Genomic DNA, 25,489 nt, shown 5'->3' on the forward strand with positions numbered 1-25,489 from the left:
CACTACAACACCCACCTCAACCCAAGACAGGGACCTCTAAACCAGCGACGCCTGAAATGATCCAGGACATGCTCAGTGCCCTCCAGAGAACCCTGCAGGCAGATGTAGCCCTGCTACGCGCCGACATCACAGGCCTGGTGAGCAGAATCGACACAGTGGAAGCAACATCGGTACACATACCCAAACCATAGCGCAACTACAAAGGGACATCGAGGCACTAACTATAAAGCAAGCTGCCACTGACATGCGCTTCGCCCAGCTAGAAGACACACGGCGCCGCACTAACTTAAAAATCCGGGGAATACCGGAAGAGGTACCCGAGGCAGAGCTCCCGCATCTACTCAGGAGGCTGTTAGCACATTTACTTGAGCCCAAGACCGCGAGGGCCATACACACAGATAACGCCTTCTGGGTACCGAAGCCTAAAGGGGCGCCCGACGCTGCACCTCGGGACCTGATTGTGCGGTTTCGCAGCGGAGCCGACAAAGCACTAGTCCAGACGGCCCTGAAGGGAATCACCACCCTTAACTTTGAGAACATGGCTTTATCCTTCTATGCGGACTTGTCAGGAGAAACCCTGCGCTGGCGCAAGTCAATGAAACCCCTCACGGCCCTGCTCCGCACCAATGGCGTGGAATACCGATGGAGAACCCCGCGCTCGCTACAGGTATGAAAGGGGGAAGAGACTCTTACGGCCACAGACATCTCCGAAGCCCCCACACTCCTCGCCAAACTCGGCTTATCAGGGGACACCCCCCACAGACCCAGCGACCAGCCGACGACACACCAATGGGACGTATCGAAGACCAAGCCGTTCATCCCAATGGGAGCCAAACCGGTGACAGCAGCTAACAGCGGGCAGTGAAAGGCCGGCACCGCTAGACCACAAAAACCGTGACTCACCCAAACTGATCAACCCTGACTCGGTCTAGTGACCATTGCAATTACTGTTTAATTTTTATTGTTGTTTCTCTTTTTTTTAAACAAAAATTTATATATATTTTTTTCTATTCCCTTTTATCCCTCCAGCCTCATAGCTATTGTCATGCAGTAATTTTACAACTTAACGCCCCTTGAGCCCATCCATAGGCCAAACTCACTAAGGCCTCAACTGGCTTCAGGCCAGAGCCTTAAGCCCCACCCCCCCACCACCATCGATACTTTGCATTTAACCGTCAGATATTCCATGGAGATGCGGTGTAACCCTTGCGACCATTAACCCACAAACCACGATATTACTTTGGGCTAGCCTGCACTACTTATACTTTCTGCTTATAGTTACGAAAAATAGCAATGATAGCACCATACCAAGTTAACTCGATAGTTACAGCAGATGTTAACCTAGGCTTCATAGCACAGTTTTGAAAGGGCGTCAGCGAAAAGATATTGTGAATGTTCTTCTCGACCCATAATTTGCCGAGCCTTTACCAACAGCTATGAGTCACATTGATTCCATTCAGCGACTCAGAACAAGAATTTACCCACAATAGTTTAATGATATAGCTCCCATCACGCTGGACACAGCATCTTACTTCTTTACCCCATGAACAGAAAGTTAAGCGTCGTCACCTTAACCTATGTTAGTTTATTTTCTATAATTAATCTGTTCTCGGTTATCGCATAACTTAATTATATAAAAATGTGCATGCTCAATCCTGTACCTCTATGTTTAAACGTGTTATATTGCTCTGGAGGACTGCCTTTGGGGTACCTCCCAGGCAACTGTATGAAGCATCTGCACCACAAAAATAAAGAATAAAAATAAAAAAAAATTGTTTCAGAGCCAAAAAATAAAAATAAAAAAATTAAACAGAATGTGCATTAAAAGGAAGTGTAAACATTAGATCTCTCTTTACAGGAAGTGTTTAGGAAGGCTGTGTAAGTCACATGCAAGGAGGTGTGACTAGAGCTGTATAAACAAAGTGACTTAACTCCTAAATGGCAGAGAATTGAGCAGTGAGACTGAAGTGGCATGATCTAAACACATACTACATAGATTATTGTAAACGTTCAAAAATATAAAACCTTTCAGTTGAGCTAAATTGTACATTCATAGAGGGACTAATAATAAAAAAAAAATGTTTTATGTAATATTCAGTAGGAATTTTCGTGCTGGACTAGTGCATGACATTATTAAAACCTTACTACTTGAAAAAATAATAATAATAATAATAATAACTAAAACATAGATAATAGGCTACTCACAAATAAGGGTTATTTGAGACTTTTCTTGCTTTATTTTTAAAATTGACATATTCCTGCTTCTTGTGTCAGGGACTTCAATAAGTCAATAATTCACAATAATGCAGGCATCAGGAGAATACTGACTGATTAGAAGTGTGAAGAATCAGAATGCCAATAGGAGCTGTTCTCACACTGTCCGATACATTACAGTTGGAATTTAAAGGACACTGGTATAAATTACTAGGCACATGGTGCAGCTTAGGATCTAGTGTGGCAATTGTGATGGATCAAACATTTTCATATTGAAATGCTTTATATAATTATTTTTTTCTACGAAGCCATAAGGAACGCAACTAAGTGACTAAGAAACTGCAATAATTACCTCTGAGGGTTAACTCCACCTCTAGTGGCCGTCTACCAGACAGCCACTAGAGGGCTTCCTGGTTTGAAACAAACCTTTGGTCCATTATCACGCTCTGCATGGGGACTTTCAGCATCAGATTTTTCCCCAATAGGAAAGCATTGAATAATGCTTTCCTATAGGGTAATCCTAATGTGAGTGCAGCCATTGCTGCGCATGCACAGTAGGTCTCCCTGCCGGCTGACGTGATGGTGGGGGATGACCATGGGCGGAGCCTGACCCAGTGCTGGATTCAGGTAAGTGACCGAAAGGGTTTTAACCCCTTCAGCGCCGTGGGAGGGGGGGGCACTGTAGGATTCTGTAGTGCCAGGAAAACGCTTTGTTTTCCTGGCACTATATAATCCCTTTAAGTGAGAACTAGATGTATAAATTCACTTAGAATTCATTTTGAAGGCCAAAGAACCTGAACTGGAATCAAAGTGGACTTAGAAAATTTTTCTTTTTTGACCTTCAATTTAAAATTCACTTTGAATTCTTACTTTGGTGAATAACACTGTGCTGTCTATATCTAAATTGATCAATGGTGTTGAGTGATCTGGTCATGAACTTACATTGGCCGGCCATATATCAGCTAGTTACAGTTGTAGAAACGTCACTGCCACCAAAATGGGAAACCCAGACTCAACCATATCATCAGTAAGCGTCCCTGAAAAAGATGCCGAACATCTTAGAGTGTAAGCTTCTTAGAACAGGGACTGCTTTAGAATTGTAAAGCACTGCGGAATATGTTGGGGTTATAAGAAATGCTAATAATAAATAGAAATGATGGGGGGGCGGAGCTTGGGACTGATCCCGACAGGACGCACATTCTGCCAGCTCCCGCAGAAAATTAACTTTAACCGACAAAAAGGCGAAATTGCACTGAAAATCCAAACTCACAAAGAGCACCGATCGAACTAGGGCGCCGGGAGGAACAAACTGATGCCCTTCTTCCAGCCCACGAGGCCAAACGCAAAATTCAGGCCTACCGCCAGCCTACACTCCACACCCTGGAGACTTACCTCGACGGCTTCTGGGGACATAACGAGCCAAGAGCGGAAGGGGAAAACACTGCGACACCCGCGGACACCCCAACAACAATGTCACGCCGCTCCCAGAAAGGTCGGCAGAGCTCCCCAGCAGAACAACCCGGCATCGGGGAACTGCTGCAACGCAAGGCACCACCAAGATGGCGGCGGAAGAGACTCCCACTGCACTAAAGCGGCCCATGCAATCGGCCTCACCACAGGCAACCCCTGTACCCACGTCGCAGCCTCAACCCACTGACCAGCCACAGGCAGCACAAACACATAAGATGCAGCCTGCACCTTCACCCCAACCACAGGTGGCCCCAACGGAAGGGACACGACGGGTTAAACTCCCAACCCTCCATGAATCCGCTACCGAAACTGGGGAACACACCCTGGCCACGAAACAGGACCTCCAACTATGGATGCAAGCACTCCAGGACTTTATTACCGCGGACATAAGCACCATAAAGGCAGAGGTACGGCAAACCACAGCCAGGGTAAATACATTGGAGCAGAGCGTGGCACAAGTTACAGGTGACATGTCCCACCTCCAAAAAACCTTACATGATCTACAAACGACCCAACAGGCACTGGCTGTGCAGGTATCCGCCCAGGGGGACCACCTGCGCCGCACCCACATCAAACTCCGGGGGGTACCCGCTACAATCTCCCAAGCCGAAATACCTCACTACATAAGGAGGCTCCTGAACACGATCCTATCACCCCAGGCTGCCCGAAAAATCACCTTACAGGGCACTTACCGCCTGCCGATTGGGCCCAACTCACCTTCTGCAGGAGCAAGAGACGTCATCATCTGCTGCACCACGACACAAGATAAAATCACCATACTGACGGCAGTAAAAGGCAAGACACCCCTGAGTTTCGAAAATGCCCAATTGCTTTTTTTCAGGACCTGACAAGGGCAACCCTGCAATGGAGGAAAACGATGCACACCTTAACCAGCCGCCTGAGGGCAGCAGGAGTGCAGTATCGCTGGGGGGCACCCAGGGTCCTGACAATCACGCACAACGACAACACCTACAAAGCCACGGCGGAGGCGGACATACCTGCTATACTAGCAACGCTCGGACTCACAGAGACACACAGGAATACGGGCACGGATGGCTCATCTCAGATGGGGGACCCTGCCACGGCATCCTCTTTTGTACCTCGACCCTCGGGGAGTTCACACACAACCCCCTGACTCAAACCTGTACCCAATAGCCGGATCAAAGAGGACTCCTACACCAGGGACATGGCTAATTAGATCATAACGGACTCTCGGTTTGCAACTGTTTTGTGTGCAATTTTTCCTTTATATTTGCTTTGTTTTCCCGTTCACTCACTTGTTCAGGTCGGTTTATACCTCTTCGTGTTTAGCCGGGCCCACCAGCCCACATATAGCCACAGAGGGGACACGCAGAGCACAACACAACTCCCCCCGCCACCCCCTTGGTCAGGGGTAACCACCACCGCGCAACACAACACCATAACGCACATCACATTGCAACCCATGGTAACCAGTCACACTGAATTATAGCGCCTACCCCGCTCGTCACAAACCTGTACTATGCCAAACTAACCAAGCGATGAGCTAGGGCGCATAGCATAATCGAACTAAAACACAGCTAGGCAAACAGCATGGGTGCACAGTTCTACACTAGAGACCACATCAGTAACGTAACCTGTTTGAAAAAGTTGAAAATGTGTGCAGACTCAAGTGACAAGCCACTAACCCGTCTTTATTTCTGTATGTAACACCATCTTTGTCACTGCAATGCAAGTAATACTATCATGCACCTTTAAAATAAAGAATTAAGAAAAAAAAAAAAAGAAATGATATACAAGGCCATTCACAGAAGCGAGGATTATGAGGAATTCAAAGTGAATTTCAATTTCAATGTCAAAGTAGCCACACTGGTAGAATAGCCAAAAATATTAACAATTTGGCTATTTTGACCTTGAAATTCACTTTGAATTTGGACTACAGGTACTCCTCACTTACCGACCGGATTCCGTTCCTACGACCCGGTCGTAGAACGAATTGGTCGGTAAGTGAGGAGTTAAAGGGACACTATAGTCACCTGAACAACTTTAGCTTAATGAAGCAGTTTTGGTGTATAGAACATGCCCCTGCAGCCTCACTGCTCAATCCTCTGCCATTTAGGAGTTAAATCCCTTTGTTTATGAACCCTAGTCACACCTCCCTGCATGTGACTTGCACAGCCTTCCATAAACACTTCCTGTAAAGAGAGCCCTATTTAGGCTTTCTTTATTGCAAGTTCTGTTTAATTAACATTTTCTTATCCCCTGCTATGTTAATAGCTTGCTAGACCCTGCAAGAGCCTCCTGTATGTGATTAAAGTTCAATTTAGAGAGTGAGATACAATTATTTAAGGTAAATTACATCTGTTTGAAAGTGAAACCAGTATTTTTTTTCATGCAGGCTCTGTCAATCAAAGCCAGGGGAGGTGTGGCTAGTCGTAAAACAGGTAGGTCGCAAAACGAGGACCACACTTGCGTTCGTCTTGGAATCGGATCGTTCAGGGTAGGTCTATAAAGTCAAACCCAGTAATATTGATCAGAAGTCCATATCAGGAGAAGGCAACCTTCAGCACACCAGATGCTGTGGCCACATTTCCCCCTGATGCTTTGCCAGCATTACGGAAGGTTATCATCTGGAAGCTTGCCTACCCGGATCTATATTGTCTAAGAGGAATATAAGAGGTTACGTGTGACGGCTGTTCAAATCAGCCAAATATTTATATATTTACACACTAATTCAGCAATTCACCAACAGCCAAACTGCGACTGTAATACAGACCCACATGTTGGGTGACATACCTGTGGACCAGAGGCAGCGGGAGGAAGCTGAGAGCCGAGGTCATGTCCAAACTGCAGTCTAGCATGATGGTGGTGGACTTGAATTTGAGGATGTTGCATGGTAGTGTAGGATGTCCCGACAGGCAATACTGAAACAAGGTAAATAAAAAAAAAAATATATATATATATATAAATAAATAAATAAATAAATAAACCACCCAGTGAGAAATCTGTTCACAGCTTGGAGTAATAGAAATTTTAAATATTAAAGATTGTGCTCTGAATAGCAGCAGAGAAGGAATGCTTTCGGCGAGAGGAAAAGATGGAGCTGGCCTGGTGACAGGATGGAGAACTAAAGGCTAATGCGTTCTACAGCCGAGCTCCTGTATCGCTGACCTCCCATTATCAGTGCATTAACTGCTGCTCAACGGTTTTACTGCACTTAACCTGTCCAGGATCTGTTCTCGGGGACTAATCCCCGCTGCCCTTTACACGGCCTGCTTCCATTTCATTTAAATAGGGACACAACCACTTGATAAAACAGAATCTATTCACAGGGAAGAGGACTGAATAAGAACAAATCATGGAGATTTTCTTCTTATTGAAAAGTTAAAAAAATAAAATAACACAAAGCCTAGAAATAAAAAAATTAAAAAACAAACAAACATTTTTCAAAAAAAGTTGAGCACTTAGGAAGTGTACGGCAACCAAGTATACATAGGTTAAAGACATTTTTTTTTTTATAAATTCTTTATTTTGTTTGTGCGGGGAGAAAAACATGCAATTTGCACTGCCACAATAGCTGGTGCAGATCGATTGGCATTCACATAGCATTAGAGACATTGCACTTTTTTTTTTTTTATAAAAACGAAAAAACGAACAGGTGTACATCACATACTTCTAACCACCTAGAATGAACAGTCGCTGTGCCCTCCGATTGATAGCGTGGTTTAGGAAAAGGTAGGGGTGAAGGTCATGCTAAAACATCGCTTTATAGGCTTGGGCCGAGGACAAATGGCTCTGTGCCCGGCCTCCTCATGTTAGTGCCTAGTGCGTTGGCGCAAGAAGAATAAAACACACCAAGTTTGATAGGCAACCAGGCGTTGGTGCTTAGGTACTTCGGTACAGTTGCTCACAGTGCCCCAACAACAATTGTCAGCGTTCTGAGTGACATGTTAAAACAGTGCTAAGGCATGTAACATGCTTGAGACATAACATGGGTAAGTCTGGCGTGGATTAAATATGGGTGAACTGCTTGGGCATTGCTCAATTGCTGGGTTACCTGCTATAGAGAGATACATTCTAAATAGGGTGACATGCTAGATAAGGCACGATTGTGCTTGCTTATGTAGTTACTGCTCTACTGCCCGTTTGGTATATCGCATCTGACAGTTAAATTACTAGCCATATAGTTGCGTAATGTATCTTGCTTAACTAGTTCATATGAGGTCATGCTTGAACATTATATTATGTCATGCTTAAATATTGTATTCACTATGAAACACACATTTAGGTACATTACAGATAGATGGGGTCTGAAGCAAAACGGTTAAGGCAGAAACTGAAACAAAAAAAAAAAAAAAGGAAAAAACAGACAGGATGTGTTACTGCATCCCCATCTATGTGAAACAAGGTGCAACTGGGTGGTCAGGCAAATGCCTAAATATCGCCAGAGTTGGTGAAATAAAGGTACAGAGTGCATATGTAATATATTTAGCCTGTGGTTCCAGGAAGGGAGAGCATGTGAACCACAGCTTTGGGCCCAGGTTGGGGGCTGTGTAATGCAAGTAAGGAGGTCCTCAGCCTATGCCTGTCTCGGGTATCATTAGCATATACTTGCTGTGTCCATGCAGAGCGCTTTGTTCAGTGGAACCCTTGGGTTTAATTCCCTCTTTGGTGTTTCTGTGGGAAGCATCCGTTTGTAGAGTCGAGCGGTGTTCGGCCGTATACTCTGGGTGTAGAGATGTGCTTCTTCAGTCCGCGGTTCTTTGTTCGGGTAGGTTGTGTGGCTTCAGGGATTGCTTGTTGGTCCAGCTGCTGTGTGTGTGTGGGAGCGATTGCGTGAGCCCCGGTAGCTTGGCGCTTTATTCCGCCAGGGTGATTTTTGGCGCCCTTGTGGCCGCATGGCCTTCCTGAACGCTTGTAGTGGGTATCTGTAATGGCATCTGCGAGTCACTGGTCGGATCCATAAGGCGATCACTCTGGCTGCTCGGGTGCAGGACACTCCACGATGACAAAGTATTGTCCATAGGTTTGTGCATAGCCGATCAAAGCCTTCCATGCAATGAGTGGCTGATGTGGTGTTTGTGCCCGCCATTTTTGGCCCTTGCTGAGCGGCCATCTTGTGTAAAATCCGGCGTTTCTCCAGGCGATGTAGCCAAAAGGCTGGTGAGCTTGTCTGGTCCGCCTGTCCAGTGGGGACCGGGATATCCCCCGCCGGTCCAAAGGGGGGGTGGAGACTTGCTAATTCGCTTAGGGGGTCCGGTGTCAGAGAGCGGCCGACTCTCCCCGGCTCCGGTTTCTGTAGGCCGCGCTTGGTGTCCCGCTTTCCGAGGTCCGATGGGCTCCAAAAAGGTCTCGTTTTGTTCTGACGTGGGTGATGCACCCTGGTGGGTCTTTGGGCTAATTAGCCCCCGAATATGCCCTTTTTCCTGCCCGTTCTGCAGGAGCTCGTGTCCCCTGCTTCTGGCTCTGTTAGGCAGTCAGGCTCCGCCCCCAGGTTAAAGACATTTTAAAACATATTCCCTTTTCAGATCTTACTGCACTGTACATTTTTACAGTTTTGCCTTAAAACCTTTGATGTCAGTGATGGTTAAGAGGTGCGTAGTCACTAAAAGTGATGTTTCCCATTGGCATCGGTTTTATTTAAGAGAACACTTGTTTGTAGTCATTACATACGGTAACCAAAAGTTTAAAAAAATATTTGCAATATTTTAACAGGTTGCATTGCCCATATAAAAAAAAAATCCATAGAGGACCTTGTAGCACTGCTGATTTTAGACTATAAAATGTTTTTATTATATGCAAGCATAGCTACATAGAGGAAACTTTAATTTGAACAGGTGTGTCATTGTATGCAGTCATGTCAGCAAAGGCCCCAAATGCAGACTGCCAATCTATTCACAGACCATGTCTGATCAATCAAGAATACAATTCCACTCACTCTCAGGATTAGGTCAGTTTGTCACTGCTTGATTAATCTACTGGTTCGGGCCAAGTAGCCCACAAAATTTTGCCAGTACCGTTTGTGGTCCTTTATTACACTATAAGAGTGCTAGTTCTGTTATATCTGCAAGTGACTGGACGTATAGTGCCAACATATTCAGCAGCACTGACCAAACCACAGGACATTCAAACACCCTGCAGAATTAAATGCACCACTAATATATGTAACGTTACTGTAATGGACACCTCCGCCGACGGATGCTCCTAGCGCTTCTCAAGGACAATCAGCACCACACCCGACACCATAAGAACCACAGACTCCACGAACCGCCGTAGCTTGATTGGGATCTCGCCGTCTCCTTCCCACCCTGGGACTCCAACCTCTGGATCCAGGAGCGTGTGGGAAGGATCTCTCCTCCAAGAGAGTATAGCTGGGTCTCTCCTCCAAGAGAGTATAGCTGAAGAGAGCTCTTACAAGAGCTAGCAGGAATCCAGGGGAGTATACAGAGTATAGCAATCCCCAGTGTGATAAAGCAGTACCCTACAACACAAGACGAGGCTCTGAGTTGAGGATAAGAAGGTCTGGTTTATTGAGTGCAAGGGCATTTCTTTTATACATATTTTTAGGCCAGAGGCACACTCCCTGGACCTGATGGAAAAATGAGACAAAAGGGACACAAACCAATAGGAACAATAATTGGTATAGTAACACTCCCACATACAGTCAGCAAGCCCTCCCCTCTGCCTGTGATATAATTAAGCTAGCTAATTTAATAACCTAATTATCCACAGGCCGAAAATATAAATTTTTACCCAAAACACAAACACATCCCCATAAATATATTATATATCCCTGGATAACTATGATCTGGGCGAACAACATATCCAAAAATCACCCAGGTCAGAGCAGGGGTTCAAAAGTTTTGTAGAAGTCATATTTGACCGACCGCAAGCATGGCTTTCATTCCCAAAAATAGTCCCACAGATTTAGGCTGTGCTGCCGGTCTATCTTCTCCTTCAAATAATGTACAAATTGCATGAACGGATCCGTTCGTGCATACTTTCGTCGAAAGCATCTCGTTCTGTAGTTTATTCCCAAGAAATAGCGCTCTGTTCGTATGTATTTAGCTGAACGCATGGAAGGTGGAAGTCTCAGCGGTGTTCGTGGGAAATAGTAGCCGAAAACAGTTCCAGGCGTTCAAAGGCAAAACACAGCTGAACGTGTTCGGCTAAACAAAATGGCTGCCACCACATATTTGCTTATTCGAACGCCAGCCACCCAGCTGTTCGTCAATTAAGCTGCGGCTAACCACAGCTTCTGGGTGGTTAACGAGCAGCACACTCCACATGCAGGGTGGTTGGCTGTTCGACAGTTTGTTCGGTAAACTCCATTTACCGAACCACATAGATTTACTGGTTTCCATGGTGATTGCTGATTTACCGGTTTCCAGGGTGATTGCCGATTTACTGTCTTCCATGGTGATAGCTGGATCACAGGTCTCCATGGTGATAGCTGGATCACAGGTCTCCATGGTGATAGCGGATTTACCAGTTTCCATGGTGATTGCTGATTTACTGTCTTCCAGGGTGATTGCTGATTTACTGTCTTCCAGGGTGATTGTGGAGCAGTACTTATCCTCTCCAGGGGCCGGCCGGGGTCCTCTCTTCTCGCCGCGCGCGGCTCATCCAACGACGAGATCAGGAAGGCGGGCAGTGACCGCGAGAAGCGAAGCGGTCACGTGTCCCGCCTGACACTAAGGGCGCGCTCTTAAAGGGACAGTGGGAGACTAAATTAGAATCAGTCTCCCATTGGCCCCTGTCATGCCACGTTCCCCATACACTCACATTTTGGGGGCGTGGATATAACAGGGGCCAACAGTGACAGATTGCTGATTTACTGTCTTCCATGGTGATAGCTGGATCACAGGTCTCCATGGTGATTGCCGATTTACTAGTCTTCATGGTGATTGCCGATTTACTAGTCTTCATGGTGATTGCCGATTTACTAGTCTTCATGGTGATTGCCGATTTACTGGTCTTCATGGTGATTGCCGATTTACTGGTCTCCATGGTGATTGCCGATTTACTGGTCTCCATGGTGATTGCTGGATCACCGGTCTCCATGGTGATTGCTGGATCACCGGTCTCCATGGTGATTGCTGGATCACCGGTTTCCATGGTGATTGCTGGATCACCGGTTTCCATGGTGATTGCTGGATCACCGGTTTCCATGGTGATTGCTGGATCACCGGTCTCCATGGTGATTGCTGGATCACTGGTTTCCATGGTGATGGCTGATGTAATAGCCTCCAGTGTGCTCCAGTGACTATTCCCAATACATGGAGAGCACATGCACAGCTCAGGGCTGCAGTCAGTATACCCTGCAGACACCATGTGCACACTGACTGGCCCCACAATAACACATGAAATAAACAGAAATCAATACATTGCAATACGTTCCTGGAAGGCATTATTATGTAAATAAAAGCATCAAACTCTTACCAGCTTCATTGCTCACTTGTCTATGCACAGTAAGGCTCACTTCCTGGAGACGCAAAGCACGCCGGGATTTGTAGTCCTGCCACCGCTCCGTGCGTCAGTCCAACGTATGACGTCAGCAGCCCAGACACGCAGTGTGTGTGACTCTCTCGCTGTCTCTGTCTGGGCTGGGAGGGGGGGGACGGCTCGCTGGCCGCGTTGCATGCCGGGAGTTGTAGTCCGCGCCCTCCGCTCTCGCTCATGCTCCCCGGGGAGAACCCAGCGGAGCAGGAAACTACAAGTCCCAGAGTCCGCGGCCGTTTGGCTGGGAGCTGCGCGATGCTAAGTGTCAACATGGCGGCTGGAGGCAGACAAAGACAAGGCAGCTGGTGATGTGACTGGCTGGGAGATCGCAGGGTTAGAGAGTGAGCTGGGCGCCGAGGGCGGGCACTGTCACCCCCCAGGAGGCCGCGCGGGGACCTGCCCGCTGGGAGAGCAGCCCGGGGAGCCGCCATCACTGGGGTGAGACCCTCAGACTAACACCGCCCCCCCTGACACCCTATACACCCCCATCCATGGCATCCCTGAGACCCCCACCTTCCCCCTGACACCCCCATCCCTGAGACCCCTCCCGACACCCTATACACCCCCATCTCTGAGACCCCCACCTTCCCCCTGACACCCCCATCTCTGAGACCCCCACCTTCCCCCTGACACCCCCATCTCTGAGACCCCCACCTTCCCCCTGACACCCCCATCTCTGAGACCCCCACCTTCCCCCTGACACCCCCATCTCTGAGACCCCCACCTTCCCCCTGACACCCCCATCTCTGAGACCCCCACCTTCCCCCTGACACCCCCATCTCTGAGACCCCCACCTTCCCCCTGACACCCCCATCTCTGAGACCCCCACATTCCCCCTGACACCCCCATCTCTGAGACCCCCACCTTCCCCCTGACACCCCCATCTCAGCCCCCCTATACACCCCATCCATGGCACCCCCACCTTCCCATCACTGAGACCCCACCTTCCCCCTCACTCCCCCTTACACCTCCACCTCCCCCTTTACTCCCTGTACACCCCATCTCAGCCCCCCTATACACTCCATCCCTGATCCCCTCATATCCCCATCTCTGATGCCCCCCCTATACACCCCATCCCTGACACCCCCTCACTCCCCATCTCTTGATATCCCCATCTCTTGATATCCCCATCTCTTGATATCCCCATCTCTTGATATCCCCATCTCTTGATATCCCCATCTCTTGATATCCCCATCTCTTGATATCCCCATCTCTTGATATCCCCATCTCTTGATATCCCCATCTCCCCCCTAACTCCCCATCTCTTGATATCCCCATCTCTTGATATCCCCATCTCTTGATATCCCCATCTCCCCCCTAACTCCCCATCTCTTGATATCCCCATCTCCCCCCTAACTCCCCATCTCTTGATATCCCCATCTCCCCCGTCACTCCCCATCTCTTGATATCCCCATCTCCCCCGTCACTCCCCATCTCACTCCCCATCTCCCCCCTCACTCCCCATCTCTTGATATCCCCATCTCCCCCCTTATCCCCATCCCTGACACTTTATCCGCCTTGCCCACCCAGTGACCGCAAAACTCCCTTCAACGCTGTCTGTTGCCATCGTCACCCCACTTGCAGGGCTAGAGTTGAGCTGGGCTGCTGGCTGTGTGTTCTGGCTTGATCATGTTTTGGATTTGTTCATGCTGTTACATAGTGTTTGTTTTGAGAGCTGTTACATAGTGTGTGTGTGTTTTGAGAGCTGTTACATAGTGTGTGTGTGTTTTGAGAGCTGTTACATAGTGTGTGTGTGTTTTGAGAGCTGTTACATAGTGTGTGTGTGTTTTGAGAGCTGTTACATAGTGTGTGTGTGTTTTGAGAGCTGTTACATAGTGTGTGTGTGTTTTGAGAGCTGTTACATAGTGTGTGTGTTTTGAGAGCTGTTACATAGTGTGTGTGTGTTTTGAGAGCTGTTACATAGTGTGTGTGTTTTGAGAGCTGTTACATAGTGTGTGTGTTTTGAGAGCTGTTACATAGTGTGTGTGTTTTGAGAGCTGTTACATAGTGTGTGTGTTTTGAGAGCTGTTACATAGTGTGTGTGTTTTGAGAGCTGTTACATAGTGTGTGTGTTTTGAGAGCTGTTACATAGTGTGTGTGTTTTGAGAGCTGTTACATAGTGTGTGTGTTTTGAGAGCTGTTACATAGTGTGTGTGTTTTGAGAGCTGTTACATAGTGTGTGTGTTTTGAGAGCTGTTACATAGTGTGTGTGTTTTGAGAGCTGTTACATAGTGTGTGTGTTTTGAGAGCTGTTACATAGTGTGTGTGTTTTGAGAGCGGTTACATAGTGTGTGTGTGTGTGTTTTGAGAGCTGTTACATAGTGAGTGTGTGTGTGTGTGTTTTGAGAGCTGTTACATAGTGAGTGTGTGTGTGTGTGTTTTGAGAGCTGTTACATAGTGTGTGTGTGTGTGTGTGTTTTGAGAGCTGTTACATAGTGTGTGTGTGTGTTTTGAGAGCTGTTACATAGTGTGTGTGTGTGTTTTGAGAGCTGTTACATAGTGTGTGTGTGTGTGTTTTGAGAGCTGTTACATAGTGTGTGTGTGTTTTGAGAGCTGTTACATAGTGTGTGTGTGTGTGTGTGTGTGTGTGTTTTGAGAGCTGTTACATAGTGTGTGTGTGTGTGTGTTTTGAGAGCTGTTACATAGTGTGTGTTTTGAGAGCTGTTACATAGTGTGTGTGTGTGTTTTGAGAGCTGTTACATAGTGTGTGTGTGTGTGTGTGTTTTGAGAGCTGTTACATAGTGTGTGTGTGTTTTGAAAGCTGTTACATAGTGTGTGTGTGTGTGTGTTTTGAAAGCTGTTACATAGTGTGTGTGTGTGTGTGTGTGTGTTTTGAGAGCTGTTACATAGTGTGTGTGTTTTGAGAGCTGTTACATAGTGTGTGTGTTTTGAGAGCTTTTACATAGTGTGTGTGTGTGTTTTGAGAGCTGTTACATATTGTGAGTGTGTGTGTGTTTTGAGAGCTGTTGCATGGCGTGTGTGTGTATGTTTTGAGAGCTGTTGCATGGCATGTGTGTGTATGTTTTGAGAGCTGTTGCATGGCGTGTGTGTGTGTGTGTTTTGAGAGCTGTTGCATGGCGTGTGTGTGTGTGTGTTTTGAGAGCTGTTGCATGGCGTGTGTGTGTGTTTTGAGAGCTGTTGCATGGCGTGTGTGTGTGTGTGTTTTGAGAGCTGTTGCATGGCGTGTGTGTGTGTGTGTGTTTTGAGAGCTGTTGCATGGCGTGTGTGTGTATGTTTTGAGAGCTGTTGCATGGCGTGTGTGTGTGTGTGTGTGTGTGTTTTGAGAGCTGTTGCATGCAGTGTGTGTGTGTGTTTTGAGAGCTGTTGCATGCAGTGTGTGTGTGTGTTTTGAGAGCTGTTGCATGCAGTGTGTGTGTGTGTTTTGAGAGCTGTTGCATGCAGTGTGTGTGTGTTTTGAGAGCTGTTGCATGGGGGGGTGTTTTGAGAGCTGTTGCATGGTGTGTGTGTGTGTGTTTTGAGAGCTGTTGCATGGTGTGTGTGTGTGTGTGTGTGTGTGTTTTGAGAGCTGTTGCATAGTCATGTATGTTTTGAAGCTAAACTTGTTTTCCAGAGATGTGCATGTTTGTTTAGGATGTGTGCATTTCCTGTTTAGATTTTGTATAGAGCTTTGTATCTGGGGTGTTAAATGTGTTTGTTTTTTAGGTAGCACATGTCGTTGTAAGTTTGTATTTTGTATGTTTTAAAACTGTGCATGCTCTTGGGTATTTAAGATTCGATTTGTACCTGTGCATGCTAGATTTCTCCCATCCCAAGGATTCCATGTTTTTTAAAGATGTGTATATTGAAGACCTGAGCATATGTTTGTGTATTGACACAGTGATTTGTTTTTTTGGGCGCTTCCTGTCTTCTTAAACATTTCTCTTGATGATGTGCATAAACGTGTACCTTGGGGAGCTGTCATTTGTGAGGTGCATGCATGGTATCACTTTTGCTATTATATGTAACTCTTATCTACGGCATTGTATGTTATTTATTTAGTTGATAATTGCATTGTTGTAATAATTACATTGAGTTTTGATGTGGTTATATAATATTTTATGTCTACACATTACAGCATTATTGTTCAGTGTTTTTATTTATGGGATTGCTGTCATTTATAAAATATATCTACTCATTGAACACGGCACGTCCAATAATAATTTAAAGTTACTGTCAGATGTTTGATAATATTGTTTCTCGTGTGTATAAGCCATTAGTTGCTTCTAAAGAACTTTGTGAAATAAATAAATAAATCTGTATTGTTATTTATCTGCAAAAGCACACTGAAAACACAGCTACTTTTCTTCACGTTTTTTTTTATGTTTGTAAAAAGAAAATCTCCCCATACTCTACTCTTGTACCTGGTAAATCACATGGGTATATTCTCAACCCAGGGTTGTCAGACTCTTTATGTACTTTATGATCTGATGCAGACAAAGTATTCCTGAGTTTTATTACTCAAATCCCAGGTGAAATTATATTTTTCGCTTTTGTGTCCGTATAAAGATGAGTAATTTTGGTTTTACCGACAGGTGCTGCTGTGTATTGGGCGTAAAACACCAGGCTGCTTTGTACATTTTAACCTCTGGCAGCAAGCAGGCTGTATATTGGTCCCCCGGGCATAGAATTAGTGTAAATTACAGGCTGTGTGTCTCTCTCCCCGTGCCCTGTGTTTGTGTCATTGCCACACACATCAATTTGCAAAGGATTCAGCAAGTGCCGTCCTGATGTTTTTGACTAAATATAAACACATTGATCCGTCTCTCCTGACCGTAAAGCTGCAAATCTTCCTGCTTTTTACAATAGGTGAGGTGTGAGCTAAGTGATTGTAAAATGCGCACTTACCATCTGTTCAACCTGTATATTTATAAATGGGTGTGGGTACATGTTCCACATCTAATGCTCTGTGTGTAATTTAGCTTTTTTCGTAAAATAGTCCTTATTAAGCAGCACTTTGCATATTCTTGTTACTGTAATATAATACCTGGCATTGGATACAGTCTTGCATTATATGATCATTATTAGATTGATCTGTTTAGGAGTCTTATTGCCATATAAGCTTTAATCATGCATGTGTGATTTTAGACTAATTAGTCATTGTAAAGCACGTCATTAGTCGTATTGAGTTGGTATAAATTATATTGTTTATTTTATAAAAATGCATTATTGCATCAAGTTCAAATATGCATACTGATTCCTGCACGCTAAAAAAAAAAAAATGTATTTGCAATCATTTTGTTTCTGTTTTGTGGAGTTGGAGAATGAATCACTATTTCATTTTGTGCTTTGTTTCTAATGCAGTTTGAGAAAAAAGAAATGGGTTTTGGGCCATGATTTGTGCGAAATGGATGTGATGTTCGCTGATTTGTATGTTGTGTGTGTGTGTGTATCCAGTACATATGTTTGTTCCTATTGCATATGTAGGGTAGGTCTGCGTCAAACATACAGGTGGCTGTTAGATTCAGTGCATAGTTCTCTAACATCCTTTATTAATAAAACATTAGTCAGTGTGTCTGCCCTAACTTGTAAGAGATTTGATGGGTTGTTACAGAGAAAGATGGCTTCGTATTTACTGTCTGCATTTTTTTTGCAAGACTTCCTGTGCTAAATCTGGAGTTTTCGTCATTCCTTGTTCATTTGGGTCACATTTGCACAGAGAAGTCCTTGAGATTTGGGGACATGTTGTACTTGTGCTCTGGAGTTCCTATAACGCAGCCATGCAAAAACTGAATTATTCATGGCTTTTATTTTCATTTTTAAACAGATATAATTGGTTCAAGGCTTTACGAGTGCGAGACTCAATTTTAACCCCTTTCAGGCCTGGTCTGTGTGTAATGCATTACAGTGAAATGTTTCAGGTAAACTCTGAAATATTTTTCATCCTCTCTGTTGTCATTTACACTTACAGCAAGTGATTTAGAATTTGCTCCTAAAAGGAGATGCAGATATATTTTTGCATATCTGCAGTATCGCTCAATGCGCTTTGTGAATCTGAATTTTAAATAAGTTGGTGGATTTTCTTGAAAAACACAGAGAGAACTGTGTGTTAAAGGTGCTTTAGTGTTTAGAATATATCTGATAAAGAATAGAAAGACTGCTTCAACACTCTTGTGGGGATCCCTCACACCCACATCAAAATATGGAAACCAAAGGCAAATCACCTGTATGAGTGGAGCATATAGTGATATTGTGGACACCTACCCTGTATCAGGGTCATCTGATCCTGACTTTATGATGATATCACTTTAATTTCAACATATACATAGAAAGGGGGGAAAACACATAAAAGGAGGTGATAGTGTAAATCTGTATAATTGTTTGTTGCTGTGAAGTAATCAAGCAACATTTCAACTCGCATAGTACAGAGCCTGGGATAGGATAGGCTCAGATCACTTTCGCTTTAGTACCGTCTGGTGTTACTGTCCCCTTTAGGAATCTTTGTAAATTTCCTCAGAAAAGGGAGCTGTAAGAGTGGTACAATACATAGTAATATAATTTAGTACTCCTGAGTTAAATGTGAGTATACTGTGACTTTAAATGAGTGCTCACCTTATTTAGAACCCAGGTACCTGGCTATAGGTTGATCAGCTTGGGTGTCAATAAAGGGGACACCTTCCCTCCTTTGAGCAGGTTGATGAGGACCAAGAGTGGACTTAGAATAAATTTTATTTTTATTAATGTAACCGTTAAAATACAAAATAAATCTATATAGATAAATAGAGAATGTGTAGCAGGCTTCCTTCTATTCCGAGACCCGTTTCACCCTACTAGAGGGCTTTTTCAATCGGTATTGAAAATTACCAACATTCCTAAAGGGGACAGTAACACCAGACGGTACTAAAGCGAAAGTGATCTGAGCCTATCCTATCCCAGGCTCTGTACTATGCGAGTTGAAATGTTGCTTGATTACTTCACAGCAACAAACAATTATACAGATTTACACTATCACCCCCTTTTATGTGTTTCCCCCCCCCCCCCTTTCTATGTATATGTTGAAATTAAAGTGATATCATCATAAAGTCAGGATCAGACGACCCTGATACAGGGTAGGTGTCCACAATATCACTGTATGCTCCACTCATACAGGTGAATTGCCTTTGGCTCTTCTTCCTTTTCTTTGGTTTTCATGGTGGATTATCTCGGTTGAACATAAAGTGTGTATATCTGGTAATATTCTGAGCATACAGACTGAATTTCAATCACAAATATAAAGCTTTCTTTCAGTATATACATTTTTGTAGGTGTGCAATGGACCTAGCAAAGAACTTTTTTTTTTTTTTTTTTTTAATTTGTAATAGTATGTCATCCACTATTTTATTGATACCTGTAATTTTAGCAACGGTAGGCTTGCATACAACGAAAAATGTATTTGGCCAATTTTGGGCGCCATAAATATTATTGGAAACTTCTGGGTTGTTATAAAGACTGCAAGGGATGAAGCGATTTGGCATTATCAGATCAAATGTCAGAACAGGTTAAATATCCACGGCCTGTCTTACCCAATCATTATTAACCAATGCCTGAATGGCTTTATTAACGGTATAACTTGGGTGAATAGCAGTGTTTAAATACATACAAATGAGATGATTAAGTGTGTTTTGTATATATTTTTTTTTTATTATTCTTTTTATTCCAATTCCATTGTTTCTTTTTTTTAAACTTGTTAGGCATTGTACATAATGTCCAATTTCTTAAATAATTGTACTCTCAAATTACTTTCTCATATATTGTGTTTGTGTGTGTGTGTGTGTGTGTGTGTGTGTGTGTGTGTGTGTGTGTGTGTGTATGTATATATATATATATATATAATTTTTTTATAAAATTGTATATATTTTTTTTTTTTAATGGAAATAATCAAGAAATTAAAGGTATCTCATCACTGCCATGTTACAGCTAAGGCAGCTCCTGTGTTTAATTTCATAAATGAATCTGTGATGAGACTGATGACAGATCACATGAATTGTGATGATCTTTTTGTTTACAAGCAATATCATCACCCAGCTGTTTGATCTAATTATCACTACTACGTTTTATAACCCACATTCTATTTCACATATAACTGTGCAAGTAAAAACGATCTGTCTGTAAACAGAACACATTGTATTGGGACTTTTTCACCAAAACAAGCCCAAATGGTTAAAAGGACCACTTCAAGCTCCATAACAACTTCATCTCAATGAAATCAAATGGGGCTAGATGTCCAAGGTGCTGCCTTATAACCCCAAAGTTCTGTTTGCCCGGCTGTTCCTACTTTGGCCCCAGCACTAATACAGAAACGTGTCCCTTTGGCAATGGTGAAAGCTTGAGTGTTGGCTCACACTCTTAGCCTTCCATGGCCACCCATTGAGAGAAATACTAATTAGTACCTTATACATGCCTATTACACTCTCCTGGCTGTATCCATTGCCTAGCTTAGCTCCCTGAAGTAGTGATGTCGCGAACATAAAACTTTCGGTATGCAAATTTCCACAAATGTTCGCTAACAGGGCAAACCGCCACAGACTTCAATAGGCAGGCGAATTTTAAAAGCCACAGGGCTTCTTTCTGGCCACAATAGTCATTGAAGGGGGGGGGGAGACCTACTCTCCTCCCCCCCCCTGGCCCCCACCCCTGTGCGGCGGGTGGGGGCCATAATGATAATGAGGGGGGGGGACCTACTGTCCTCCCCCCCCGGCCCCAACCCCTGGGCGGCGGGTGGGGGCCATAAAGATAATGAGTAGGGGGGACCTACTGTCCTCCCCCCAGGCCCCCACCCCTGTGCGGCGGGTGGGGGCCATAATGATAATGAGGGGGGGGACCTACTGTCTGCCCCCACCCCTGGGCGGCGGGTGGGGGCCATAATGATAATGAGGGGGGGGGACCTACTGTCCGCCCCCACCCCTGGGCGGCGGGTGGGGGCCATAAAGATAATGAGGGGGGGACCTACCGTCCTCCCCCTCTCCGGCCCCCACCCCTGTGCGGCGGGTGGGGGCCCTAAAAAAAACAATAAGGGGGGGACCTACTGCCCCCCCGGCCCCCACCCCTGAGCGGTGGGTGGGGGCCCTTAAAAAAAACAATACGGGGGGGACCTACTGCCCCCCCCCTGGCCCCCACCCCTGAGCGGTGGGTGGGGGCCCTAAAATAAACAATAAGGGGGGTACCTACTGTCCTCCCCCCTGACCCCCACCCCTGAGCGGCGGGTGGGGGCCCTAAATACAAATGGGGGAGACCTGGTCACCCCCTCCCTCCCCCCAAAAAATTATCCCCCTACCTACCCCCCTCACCCTAAAAATAATGAGGGGGGGACCTTTAAAAAAAATTACCATTCGATGTTTTCTTTCTTCTAAAATCTTCTTTTTTCAGCCCCAAAAAAGGGCAAATAAAAAAAACATAACCGACGCAATAAAAAAAAAAAAAAAATCCATCTTCACCCATGGAGGGCTCCGCGCAGACTGAGCTCTGCAGGGCGGGGGAAGGCTTATAAAGCCTTGCCACGCCCTGCAATTAGGCTAAGAACACTCTGATTGGCTGGTTTAAGCCAATCAGAGTGCTCTTTGTCATTTTACACAGCGTGGGAAAATTCCAAAGAACTTTCCCACGCTGTGTAAAATGACACAGAGCACTGTGATTGGATGGCTTGAAATCCACCAATTACAGTGCTCTGTGTCATTTTACACAGCGTGGGAAAATTCTTTGGAATTTCCCCACGCTGTGTAAAATGACACAGAGCACTGTGATTGGATATATTTCAAGCCATCCAATCACAGTGCTCTGGGTCCTTTTACACAGCGTGGGAAAGTTCTTTGGAATTTTCCCACGCTGTGTAAAATGACAAAGAGCACTCTGATTGGCTTAAACCAGCCAATCAGAGTGTTCTTAGCCTAATTGCAGGGCGTGGCAAGGCTTTATGAGCCTTCCCCCGCCCTGCAGAGCTCAGTCTGCACGGAGCCCTCCATGGGTGAAGATGGATTTATTTTTATTTTTTAAATTGCGTCGGTTATTATTATTTTTTTTTTTTTTTATTTGCCTTTTTTTGGGGCTGAAAAAAGATTTTAGAAGAAAGAAAACAACGAATGGTAAGTTGTTTTTTTTTTCAATTTTTTTTGACAGGTTCTTAGTTAAAGGTTCCCCCCTCATTATTTTTAGGGGGATAATTTTTTTGGGGGGGGGAGGGGGTGACTAGGGTCCCCCCCCCATTTGTATTTAGGGCCCCTACCCGCCGCTCAGGAGTGGGTGCCAGGGGGGAGGACATTAGGTCCCCCCACCTTTTTAGTATTTAGGGCCACCACCCACCGCTCAGGGGTGGGGGCCGGGGGGACAGTAGATCCCCCCCCCTATTGTGATTTATGGCCCCCACCCACCGTGCAGGGGTGGGGGCGGGGTGGGGAGGACCTCTAGTTACCGTCTGAGAAGTGGCCGCTGGAGGTGTTCTTAAGCTGTAATGTAAACTCTGCCTTATCTCTGAAAAGAGTGTTTTCAGTAAAACGCCTGCAAGGATAGCCTATGGATTGCCTATTAACCTGTAGTGTACCTTTTAAGTGTTAAAAAAAAAAAACAACAGAGTGACCACAACTCACTGACATGATGCTGGAACACCAATTCATTAATTTAGATGAGTTCCTAAGAGAACTGATCTAGTGAAAGGAACACCCCAGGCACCATAACACCTTCATCGGAACAAAGTTGTTATGGTGACAGGAGGTCCTGGCACTAGATTATCTTCAGCTGACACTGTGTTAGCCAGTGGCATCCATGCCTGTGGCTTCCTGTTTTAATTCTCAGACTGCAATGGAAGTTAGGGGGCAGAACTGACCGGCGCCGTACTGAAGTCTTTATTAACCCCCAGCCCTCCCCCCCCCCCCCCCCCCATGCCTCCTGGCAACATAACTTAATTCCAGTGTAGTTGTTATGGTATCCTGCGTGACCTTTTTAATGGATTCTCCTCCTGCAGCACATGATTGGTACATGCTACATGGTGGAACTTTTCTTGTCCAACCCAAAAGTATGAAGAATTGATTAAGTAGTTCTGGTGGTTAGAGCATCACTTTAAGGGAAATCTAGTTCTGTACTCTTTGTCAAACAAAACATTTTAGGAGCCTTGAATCCCCAGGATTTGCAGTATGCACCCAAAAGAAGTGATAACTGATGCCCCCGTCAGTGTATGATGAGAGGTTTATACTGGGCCAGTGGCAGGAGGGCATGGATGAGGGTGTCATTTTTAGACTTTCTAGTTAATTGTTATCATGTTATCAAGTGCAATGATTCAGCTATGCAACTCTTTAATATTTTTTTTTTTTTTTTTTTTTTTAGTAAACTGCTCTATTACAGGAAGGCTGGTTAGTGGTTCTGACTGGCATATCAGTAATTGTTATAAGGTCGGTACAGCTCCATATAGCTCTAAAGAAAACATGCATTTGTTTGGCTGCACGTGGATCCGGGCAGGATTTAATACAAGTCTAGGAGGAACTCAGAGGGTCACCTATTGAATTCTGTCTCTCTACTGCAATCCGAATGGCATGCAGGCTTTATAATCTGCTAATAAAAGCCAAATCGATCATCGAATTAGGTAATCACGTTGCTGAGTGGAGTAAAACGCAGGAGGAAGTTTATATTTAAACATAGATAAAATTGATGTAAAGTTGGAAGGAACAGATCTGTTCGTGGCTGCTAACTGTTATGTCTTTATGGCAAAATGAGGGATAACAGAATAGAAATGGGAAGCATATAAAGATGTAAAGGATACATAATGTGTTAAATTAGACATTGAACATTTAAAAAAAAAAAAAATACAAAGTTTGGTGTCCTATATTTGTTATTTCTGCTGTGATAACAATAAATAGTCATTGAATGAGCAATTTTTGTTTAAATGTGGACGAGGCCAGTAAGTATCAATCTCAACAAATCCAGCAATGATAATTTAATACAATTCTTACAGATATTAAACACGTAGAACAAAGACTATACCTGGTGTGATAAATAAAATAAAAACCCGTATAAGGGAGGGGTGGGGGGTTAGGAGAGAAATCATAAGAATTAAATAAATTCCAGGCATGTCACCCATACTGGGATGTATCTGTTGGGAGTAGTCATCCCTTCTTGTATATCTTTAAAGGGACACTATAGTCACCAGAACAACTGCAGCTTAATGTAGTTGTTCTGGTGAGTATAATGGCTCCCTTCAGGCATTTTCATGGAAACACTGCCTTTTCAGAGAAAATGCAGTGTTTACATTGACACTAGGGACACCTCCAAGTGGCCACTGCAGGGGCTTCCTGATTCAGGGCTGCACAGTAAGCCGGTCAGCGTCCTCACGCTCTGCATGCATCTCTATGAGGAGGTCCTGATTGGCCAAAACAGCATTTGTCCCACCCTATGGGAAAGCATTGGATTGGCTAAAAATCGGCCATTTTGATTATGTCACAAATGGGGCAGAGCCAGGTCAGGAAATAAGGTGAGTTTTAAACTTTTATAGGTGGGCTAAAGGGGGGGGGGGGCAAGCCACCTAAATGATGGGTTTAGCACTGTAGGGTCAGGGATACATGTTTGTGTTCCTGACCCTATAGTGATCTTTTAAAGTATGGAGCAGAAAAAAAACAACCACTGGTTGTTCCCTGTAGTTATGGTGTCTGTAGCTATGATTGGCACAGTCTGTCTACAATGAAGATATTCAGTGTGTAACCAGCACAGGCCGTCTGCCGACAGGTTACTCCGTTTGTAACAGGCACAGGCTGTCTGCCATGGAGTTACTCATTGTAATGGGCACATGCTGTCTGCCATGGAGTTACCCAGGGTGTAATGGGCACAGGCTGTCTGCCGTGGAGTTACCCAGGGTGTAATGGGCACAGGCTGTCTGCCGTGGAGTTACCCAGGGTGTAATGGGCACAGGCTGTCTGCCGTGGAGTTACCCAGGGTGTAATGGGCACAGGCTGTCTGCCGTGGAGTTACCCAGGGTGTAATGGGCACAGGCTGTCTGCCGTGGAGTTACCCAGGGTGTAATGGGCACAGGCTGTCTGCCGTGGAGTTACCCAGGGTGTAATGGGCACAGGTTGTCTGCCGTGGAGTTACTCAGGGTGTAATAGGCACAGGCTGTCTGCTGTGGAGTTACTCGGGGTGTAATGGGCACAGACTGTCTGCCGTGGAGTTACTCGGGGTGTAATGGGCACAGACTGTCTGCCGTGGAGTTACTCGGGGTGTAATGGGCACAGGCTGTCTGCCGTGGAGTTACTCGGGGTGTAATGGGCACAGACTGTCTGCCGTGGAGTTACTCGGGGTGTAATGGGCACAGGCTGTCTGCCGTGGAGTTACTCGGGGTGTAATGGGCACAGGCTGTCTGCTGTGGAGTTAC

At 45.2% G+C, this 25,489-nt stretch overlaps 2 protein-coding genes across 5 annotated transcripts in view; one reads left to right on the forward strand and one right to left on the reverse strand.

Moving 5' to 3' along the window:
* INTS9 (integrator complex subunit 9) overlaps positions 1-12,170 on the reverse strand; it is a 50,446-nt gene extending 38,276 nt beyond the window's left edge. Inside the window, exons 1-2 of the mRNA XM_063442004.1 lie at positions 12,106-12,170; positions 6,460-6,587 (exon numbers count right to left, since the gene is read on the reverse strand). Coding sequence (XP_063298074.1) covers positions 6,460-6,587; positions 12,106-12,114 — 137 coding nt within the window. The 5' untranslated portion in view covers positions 12,115-12,170. The remainder of the gene's footprint in view (positions 1-6,459; positions 6,588-12,105) is intronic.
* A 152-nt stretch (positions 12,171-12,322) lies between these two features.
* The window catches only part of HMBOX1 (homeobox containing 1), a 75,992-nt gene continuing 62,825 nt past the window's right edge, over positions 12,323-25,489 (forward strand). For all 4 annotated transcript variants that reach the window (XM_063442005.1, XM_063442006.1, XM_063442007.1 and 1 more), the window contains exon 1: positions 12,323-12,603. The gene's annotated coding sequence lies outside the window, so the exon portion shown is untranslated. The remainder of the gene's footprint in view (positions 12,604-25,489) is intronic.

The sequence above is a fragment of the Pelobates fuscus genome, chromosome 2 (assembly GCF_036172605.1).
Source record: "Pelobates fuscus isolate aPelFus1 chromosome 2, aPelFus1.pri, whole genome shotgun sequence".
Lineage (NCBI taxonomy): Eukaryota > Metazoa > Chordata > Amphibia > Anura > Pelobatidae > Pelobates > Pelobates fuscus.